Here is a 10,357-nt window from a genome sequence, read left to right on the forward strand (position 1 = left end):
AATCTAACCAACTATAAATTTTACACTTTAATTTAAAAAAAAACTTAAATCTAAAAACTATTAAAATTTTAGATTAAGTATGCCCTTCTTTTAATATCTATTGTAGAATAATTTTCATTTTATGTTATTAAAAATCCAATGTTAAAATGGATGAGATTATATTATTGTTAAAATGGAACTGATTACATTATATAAAATGAATGGTTTTTTTCCTGTTTTACAACTAATTATAAGTATGATTATTTATTTATTTGATTTAATTTTAATTTTATAATATTTTAATAATAATTACTAATCAATGGTAAAGTATGAATGAGGTTAATCAATATGACATGTATGTTTTTAGGTTGGTCTATTTTAAAATAGAGTTTTTTAAATTTAAATTTTATTATTAATAATATAAAGATGGATGGTAGGGATTTAAGCTTAGAATATTGTCAATAGTGTACACATAGGTAAAGTAGTTATGTTTTCTTAATTAAAGTGATTAATTAAAAAAATGTCATATAAGTATAGCTTTTTGAACATGTAGTATTAATAAGTGAAAGTATTGGATTATGGTATTTGCATATTCACAAATTAAAAATCTAGATAGTAAAAGGGCATAAATCTCTAGAGGTAAAAATCTTCTTCCATATTTTTTTAAATGTATATATATCTAACTTATATATTAATTATTTTTATAATTAATAATAATAAAAATAATACAAATAAAGTTATAATTTAATTAGTTTTTATTATCTTTTAATTTTAGCACTGTTTTTATTGAGGTTTATTTTACAGTCCAGTATGATGTGTAAGCTATCAGTCATCAAAGTTGAAATTTTGCTCTTATTAACCAAAATAATTTTCTTTAAAAATCTAAAACTTAAAAAATTAAATAACCATGCAAAATATTTAAATAATGTGAAATCATGAAAAATTTTACACTAAAGAAATTAGATCTTTTCTGCAAATGTTAAATCCATATTTAAAATGAATCTATATTAGTTATTATTTGGATTAAATATTGACAATATTCTCTTGATATGTATATTGTAGAGTTTGGAATTTGAAGGGCAGTTGGCAATTGAGGATGAACAGGTTGAGAGAGATTCACGTAAAATAATCAGTTTACTTGAACAGAAATTTGAACAGCACATGCAATCCGAGCAGTCTGCACGAGAACAGATTGAGAGAGATTCACGTGAAAACCTCCGTCTGCTTGAACAGAAATTTGAAGAGCGGTTGAAGGCAGAGAGAGATTTACAGGAAAAAATGTGGGAGCAAAATAGGTGGCCCAATTGTGTGATTATGTAATTGTGAATAATTTTGTTTCTACTACATACAGCAACATATATTATCCAAAGGATTCTTTAACATATTTTCAAAATCTCTAAATGTGCATGTGTTCTAGAGTTACAAAATTATTATGATTGTTTTTATGTTCTCATTTTTGATATTGATATAGTTTCCAACTATAACTATGTGATTGAGTAATGAAAATTATTACTCACATGCATATAAATCAAATCCCGGTAAATTTTGATAGGCATTATTGCTTTTTATTTAATGTTTTTTAGTTAAACATTTTGTATGTTTTTATTTTTGAGATTTATAAATATAATTATGTGATTAATTAAGTTTCCTCTAAGACTTCGCAAGAAACCAGTGATGGGTCTCTCAAGACTTCGCAATAAACAAGAGTAGTATCTCATATACCAAGTGGTATCTATAATAACTAAATTAAAACTTTATTTTAGAGAGTTATATACCAATTGGTATATAATAACTAAATTAAAACTTTATTTTAAATTATTATTATAATATTTTTTTATATTAATTAATTTTAATTAATTAATTTTAACTTTTAATTTGTAATTATTATTAAAAATATTTTAAAATATATTATAAAATTAAATCCCTATTATCTATATTAATAATTAAATTAAAATTCTAAAAATTTTATTTTAAAAAGAACATTCTTATTATCATATAATAATTTAAAAAATATTATTTTAAAACCGACCTTCTTATTATCCTATAATAATTTAAAAATTATTATTTTTAAAATAAATTTTTAATCCAATGAAAAATCAAATCATAAATCTTCTATTGAAAAGTATAGCACGATTTTATTTTAAAATGTCGACAAGTATACCACAATTTTAGTTTAGATGTAATCTTATATTTAGTGTATTAAATGCAACAGAATAGAGAGCACGTATAAAGAGTGACATCCTGTTTTCTCATGGCTATTATTTTTTTTAAACCGTTCCATTTCATCTATATATTTATGAAAAGATGAGATATTTTCAAAAAGAGTGATCCTATATTTACTTGTTTCATATTAACTGGTAAATTTGCATTATAATATTATTGATTGATTGTAAATGACAAAGTATGGTGAAAGATATTTCATTAATTCTTCAAGCATTTATGCTTATTATTTTGATTTAATAAATCTATAGGTTAGCTTTTTATTTTTTTTAATGTCAAATGATTTATTTTTCACTTTCCTTTTTGGTTGGTTTATTTGTATACATGAGTTTTAGAGTTTTTAAAATGTGCTAGCTAATGTTTTAATTCAAAACAATTATACATTAAACTTTGATGTGAAATAGTTATTTTTTTATAGTATAATTTAGTTATTATTATAATGTTTGAAATAATTAATTTTTATAGGATATTTTAGTTTCTATTATAATGTTTAAAAATGTTTGTGCTTTATAATTATTAATGTTTTGACTTTAAATCTAAGAAGTGTTAAAGATATTAAATTTTTTTTTTTTTTGTGTTTAGTATTTGATAATTTTTATTACATGTGATTTGTTTGTAATATTTAAGTGGTAGTTAGTTATTTTTATTTGAGATATTAAGTCCAATTAAAATCTTTTCTATTTCAGTGTTTGGTTGAGATATTTTCTCAACTAGTTCATTGTGTGGTGAAGATAGTGATTGTATGTATATGTGAACAATTATTTATCCTTAATAAAATAAAAATATAGTTTGTGTGTGTAATTGTTCATATAGAGAAAGTTTGAGTGTCACTCCCTCATGGGAGGGGCCATAGACATGTAAGATTCTTGATAGCAAATCCTTTGCAATCAAAACACAGTTGCCATTGTTCTTTAGATCATATTAGTAGAGGGATTCTTCTAGCAATTATACAACCTCAAAATGAGATACTGATGCTCTAAATTCATGTTGTTCTTCTGGCCATGCCACACTAAGCTTTTAGTATTCGAAGCTTTCAACATTGGCAAGATTTGACATCAGAGCTTGGAACCCAACCATTGTAGATAGAAAATTATTCAAAGAGTATAATTTCACGAAGATCTCAACCATTGGTATAATGACATGCCACATGAAAGGAGTTGTAGTGATGTTCAAACATAATCATATGAATTCAAGTACATCGACTATTCTTTCCACTATGATGACAACTACATCAACGACAAATTGCTTCAGAAAACCAGTTCGATGTGGAAGAGTATGTAAAGGTCATGGAAAGGTATGAGATATAGATATTGTAGCTCATGCTAGAATACAATATGTTTTTTGAACTAGGTTATTTCATGGGAATAGGGGGCAACGATACTAGTTTCATTTTACTAGAGTAGATTAACAATTTTTCTTTAGTTATGTGCTAGATTTATTCATTAAATAAATAAATAAATAATGATGAATATTTCCAAAGTTAGATTCAAAGGTAATGATGTAAGGCCTACTCAAGTATATTCAATAACTAGATTTCTTTCCTAGATAAATGAATAGTAAAATGGATGACACCCATGTATCTAAATAGATGGAAGTATATCCATAGAATGACTAGTGGTTCAATGATTAGAAATGGGGAATAAATTTAGTACCTTGAAGCAACTACATCTTCAAAGGATCAAGTGGAAGTAAAGCTCAACATGAATGGTTTTCCAATTAGTTTGAAAGTTGTGGATCTACAGAAGGATCCCTCATTAGTTGTTGAAGACATGAGAATGGTATGCTAGTGAATTTATGCAACATCTTGTATGTTAACAATTGAGTTCAAGATATCTGTGATTCAGGAGTTAAAGAATGGAACTCGATAATTTAACTTGGAAATACACCATTACAAGGGTTACGAGACAACATATGGAGTTCATAATCTACAATATTTCTAAATGGTTAGAGAAGCTGATGAAGATCAAGACAAGTACCTGTTAAGGGAGACTGTTAGAGATATTAACTCCTACTTGTCTTGTACTTAATATTTGATATTCCTCATCATACATGACTGGTTTGTTTGTATTTTTGTATTATTTAGGAGATTGTTAGTTAGTTGGACTTGAGAGACTTAGTCCAACTAAAATAGCTCCTAGTTTAGTGTTTGGTTGAGATATTCTCTTACCTATTTTATTGTGTGGTTAAGATAATGAATAAAATTGATTGTATTTATATGTGTACAATTATTGATGTTTAATAAAGTATAAAATATAATTTTTGTGTGTAATTATTCTTTTTATAAGAAACATTGGATAATTCGTAAAATCAAAATTTGTGATTTATAGTTCCCTCCTTATTCATTTGTACAAAATAATTTGGATATTGAAGTGCGTCTAGTATTTATATTGACAAATTTTCACTTTTTAATGTGCTTCTAAATTAAGCTTCATTATGCAAATTCAAAATTAAGCACAAAAAATATATACTTAAAACATTCTAGAGGATCTTAGAAGAGACCTTTCCCTTCCTTTTTAAATTTTATTATTATTGTTGTTGTTTAATAAATCAAGTGAAAATTACATCAATGGAGTATTTAGGCATCTGTTATCTTTGCAATCCATAAATACCAAAAATAAATCCATACTCTATATACATATTGTTTTTTTTTTAACAAAATAGATACTTTCTGTTATATTCAAAATTTGTAATTACACAACGAGATCTGCTTTTACAAAACTTTAAGAAAATTAGCAACAATTTGTGCATCTATTTCCAGGTCCCAATACATCCATATTTCTAATTTCTTCCTTCTACATGCCTTTGCCACTATTACAAAACACTAATAATACCCATAATTTTTAAAGAAAGGGATTAATATAAACACAAAACGACATAACATATGACAAACATTAAAATAATTGGACTTCTCGGCCTCCTCGCATTCCTCCTTTTTTGTCCACTTGGCCTGACACCTGCATCTCCTTATCCTACTTGAGATTACAAATGGATCATGACCTCTTTAGGAAACCTTGCAATAATATCCTTCACCTCACTAAAGATGTTGTTGCTCATAAAATTTGAATTGGAGGTCAGTAGATCTATTTCCAACTTCAAAATTTATCTTTCTAGTGTGGCTTCCATGACTTCAAACATGGAATTTAAGCGCTCGTCATTTGCTGCCCGATATTTCTCTAGGAGCTCTACACGATGGGTGACAAAGTCCATCCTGCCCACAAGCAACTTGAACAAAAAATCAACAACCCTTTTCCATCGGGCTAGGTCCTCCACCAGGGGTTTCTCAACCTGCATTTTTCCAAACTCCATCACTATATCTTCCAAGATTATACTAGTTTCACACAAATTCTCTTTGCTTAGTACAACAATTGAATCCAAAGGGGGTTGTGTCTAGTTATAAACCACATTTTCCTTCTTCTCCATCACCTCTGATCGTGCCATGATCGCTTGGAAATCCTAGATCTGAAGGCCCATTAAATATTCTTGTAATCTGATGGATCTTCCAAACCATCCCTGAAACTAATTTGTCGGTGATCAAGATGTTAGCCATCGTTTCACCATAAAAGCACCTTTACAATATAAATGCTCAATTCCTTGCTGAAATGACAAGGTTGTTGCTCTCTTTATGAAATTAAATGATGCCTTATGCAAACAAATAGAGAGAATGCCCTTAGGATCCTCGGAGGTACCATGCATTAATAACATTCCTTACTTACACCATATGTCCTGCCATGATTTCTCACATTTTCCAACCCTTAGCCCAATCAAGGGAGACATTAACTTCTTTGTCCGACATTTTCCAATGGAATTGGAATGAGGCCAGTTGATCTCACATTTGTCTTGCAATCACTCTCACCCAGATGTACCCTGTAGTTCTCTAAGAAATCGATGATGAAATTGAGGTGACGAAGAATATAAAACAATTCATATTGCTCAAAATTTTCAAATTGATATTTAATTCTTAGCACAAGGGCATATTTTTGTTCCTTTTGTTTTAGATTAATAGGAGTTAACATCCTTATGGATATTAAGGAATCTCCTACCACTTTCATTTTCTTTATCCTAAGAGATAGAGCTAGATCTAACCCTTTCCATATTGCTAACAATTTTGCTTTATTATTTGTTGCAATCCCTAAACCCCATGAATATTTTAATTCAACTTGTTTGCCAGGGAAAAATAATACCCCTCCCGCTCCTGCCACCCCAATATATACATATTGTTATCAAACAAATGAATGTCAATATTTTTCAAAAGAAAATTCATACTAGATTCTAAAGATTATTGATTAGAATTTATTTGTCTACCATCATTGCGAGGTTCTTTATATCTATGATATAACATGACATAATTCTAAAAGAGAAGTCCATGATTACACACCATTTTTGGGCTAACTTATATGCTTTCTTCATCTATAATAATTTCATACAATTGAGTTTTTTTTTATAAATTGAATTCTTGATTATATTTGCATGTATCTTATGTTTCCTAAACATCTTTAAAAGAGGCCCTAAGTGATCCTTGTGCTTATATTCTAGAAGCACGTCCTCAAATTCTTGTAATATTGAGAAGTCTTCAAGCCTAGGGGATTCATCACAAGGGTTTAACACATAATACAACCAATTGTCAACACTTCCTAAACCACTTCTTAAATGGCATAAATCCTATCTTCCATATAATCCTAGGAATGTCATCAATATTTCTCACATATTTTTCATCATTGTTGCAACCAAAATATTTTCTATAGCAATGGATTTTGACTCTATGGATTCAATTAGTCCATGGTGATTAAGAAATTTTATCCAATGAACATATAAATCACTATCTCATTTATATGCCTCTTCAATTCAACGGCTAATAAGTCTAATTACAACATGTTATGCTCCACTTGCTTACCACTGAAAATTTTTGTTAACTTAGGGTCAACATAACTAAGACTAAATAAAATAATATTAGTTCTAAATCTTACATAGAATCTCTAGCATGGCAGCAGGATCATCTACTTGTCAATCTTTAAGAGTTGCATACATGTGAGGCACACTAGAATTATTTCATAAAATAAATGCTTGCACACATTGATGATACCTTTATATTTTATCTCTATTCCAAAGAAATGTGTAGAATAATGACTCTTTCTTAGTGTAGAACATTGTATAGTTCCAAACCTTCTTTCATTTGTATTTGCAATGTGTTTGCGTTGCACTAGTTAATTTGGATGTGGAATACTGTACTTAGCGTTGAATAAGGTTCAACCCCCTTTTTCATATTTTGTTGTTTCTCCCTATTCTTATATTTCCATTTCGTATGTAAAACTTGCTTATCTTTAGAGTGGATTTTGCAAAAACTAATATTGATGCATTTGGTTCCTGGTGAAAAAAACAATTCACCTCCCATTTTTCATCTATGATGTAGGGGATGTATTTCAAAAATTTCATGGGCTTTCATCCATACATCATCATTGTTTACACAAAATATATTGCTTTTTTGGGTGAATTTTCATTCTCTGATCATCTTCACCTTTCTATGATGCTTCCACCACAATGAGGCTTTCCTTGTAAGGTCAAAAATTGTTAATTTTGCATGATGGCTTCCTATGTATTTACACAATTGGCAGTATTTATGTATTCTTAGCCAATTTACCTCTACTTGTATAGTTTTCATGTCTCTATCAAAGATAAATGAATTTTCCTTTTTCATTTTATGTTGGATAACATCTTATTGTGTCTACTTCTCTTTTCACTTTCATGAAAAATCGCAAGGGATTCTAAGAGTAGAAGTATTGTATAGTTTCTTTGATCTTTAAGTTCTCTTTAACTTTATGATGTTTTTTTATTTCACTATAACGACTTATACTGTTCCACCAATGTCCACAACAATTGACATAGGTTTTCTCTTTATCTTTCATCATATAGTCAATGAGACTTGGAGACATTTTTATTCACTTGATATATTATTTATTTACTTCATTTTATTTAGTATAGGGGTTAATTTCATTTTCTAATCATTTATCTCTACACTTATTAATCACTTCATTTTATTTAGTAAATGGGTTATTTGCATTTTCTAATCATTTAGCTTTAAACTTATTTAATGAGTTCATGTTCTTTAGCAGATATGCCTTAATGCATTGATTATACATAATGGGTCTTAGGAATTTTTTGTGCTCATTCAATAGTTTTTTTTTCCTTAATGGGATTGAATAATACTTGGGAATATTTAATATTTCTTTCTCTTTTGAAAGCTAATGTTAGTGCCTTCATTGTCATTGGGATGGAAGGACATGTCAAATCCTTTATTATATAGAATGACATTCCTCTTCTTAGGATAGAATAGGACTTACATAAATCCATCAATTTTTTAATCTTCATAATAAACCTTAATAATTTCATTTTTAAGGAACTCAAAATGTCATTTGAAAATAGTTTCTCATTTCTTAGAGGGCTCCCAACAAAGTTACCAATCAAACAGGAACTGTGACCTCAAAATGAGAACTCTAACAAAAAAAACCCCAAAAAACATGAAAAAACAACTAGAAAATGAAGGTGTGTATGTTGGGATGGTGTTTTTTAACTAGAGTAAATTTTCAACATTTTTTTAAAATGGTAGTGGAAACCAAATTTTTAACATGAAAAAACACCCTAAAAATGAAAAATGTTAATGCTCAAACAACATCTTTTTTTTCGGGGTTAATTTTCAACATTTTTTAGTAATGACATGAAAGGTAAATATCATGACTTCGAAAAACCTTAAAATTCCAACAATTTGTAGCAATGACATTAAAGATAAAGTATCACGTCTCTGAAAAGCCTTAAAATTCCAACAAATTTAAAGATAAAATATCATGACTCCAAAAAGCTTTAGAATTTTGACATTTTTTCAACCATGGAATTAAAACCAAATATAATGACTACAACCTTAAGTTTTCTACATATTTCAACCATGACATTATGGAAAATTATATGGCTAAAAAAACTTTAAATATGAACACCTCAATGAAAGAGTCATTATATCAAGAGTAATTTCTTTTTTAAATGATAAAAGTATAGCTATTTTAAAATCTTAGCTTAAGGCAACTTGACACATTGCAACAAAAAATTTAAAAATCAACCATCAAAATGACACACAGTGGAGGTGAACTTGACCTATTACATTGAAAACTTACAAATCAACCTTGAAATTGATACATTGTACGGGTAGACTTGATCCATTATAACGAAAACTTTAAAATCAACTATCAAAACAACACATAATGTGATGGAGATGCTAGTTGAGAATCAACATGGACCATGCAAAATAATACTAATAATAATAAATATAAATAGAAATATAAAATGAAACAAAAATTAAAACTAAAACTCAAAAAATAACAAGTGCTACGTAGTAGCTAGAACATGTCACTTTGTTTAAATATAGCTAATTTGAGTATGAACTATTGATAGGATGTGATATGATCAATTAAAGCCTTCATAAAAAAATAGAAATGAAAATGAAAATGTTGTGCTAAAATGTTTCTTTTTGGTGACTACCCTACCACATTGGTTGTAATGAAACTTTGTAACTTTATTTCTTTGGCAAGGTTTGGTTCAAATTGATATGGAGAAACTTAGTTTCAGCTCATCGAGATGTCAATTCCAAGAAACTTATTTTGCACAACTGATTGTCTCCTAAAAAGTTCATGGGAAGTGTACATGATTGACATAGAGTTGAATGCAAACATGTTTGTGGTAGTGAAGGCATGGGAATATGAAACAAAACTTTTGATGTTATCTCTCAAATGGTGTCCCATTTTAAACAGGACTTCTTTCTTTTGCAGAGGAAAATGAAGTTCAGATGATCTATAATTTGTGATTTAATATTAAATTAATTTTTAAATTGAATTGTAAAGACATGTTAATTAATATAAATGAGTAATTCATAATAACAATTGTTTTACTATTAATTTAACAACTAAATTATGACTAGCGCAGTTATATAAATTGAATCACTAGTAACTATAGATGTATATCAAAACAATTAGTTTCTAATAAAAATAGTTAGTTCCTAAAACATTTCTTATCGTGAAAAAAACATTAAAACATGTAATTATTAAAATAAATAAAATATATTACTAGCCATTTTCAAATATTTTCTAAATATTATACTTTTGTCTATGATTTGTGATTT

At 27.9% G+C, this 10,357-nt stretch overlaps 1 protein-coding gene across 2 annotated transcripts in view; it reads left to right on the top strand.

Moving 5' to 3' along the window:
• LOC149263156 (immune-associated nucleotide-binding protein 1-like) overlaps positions 1-1,414 on the top strand; it is an 83,186-nt gene extending 81,772 nt beyond the window's left edge. Inside the window, exon 4 of one of the 2 annotated variants that reach the window (XM_089387256.1) lies at positions 1,042-1,414. In XM_089387256.1, coding sequence (XP_089243382.1) covers positions 1,042-1,299 — 258 coding nt within the window. In that variant the 3' untranslated portion in view covers positions 1,300-1,414. The remainder of the gene's footprint in view (positions 1-1,041) is intronic. The other variant, XM_089387253.1, reaches the window with a different exon arrangement.
• Positions 1,415-10,357: the final 8,943 nt, after the last annotated feature.

This window comes from Pinus tabuliformis, chromosome 6 (genome assembly GCF_031772625.1).
Source record: "Pinus tabuliformis cultivar Carrire ecotype Pingquan chromosome 6, CPIR1, whole genome shotgun sequence".
Taxonomy (NCBI): domain Eukaryota; kingdom Viridiplantae; phylum Streptophyta; class Pinopsida; order Pinales; family Pinaceae; genus Pinus; species Pinus tabuliformis.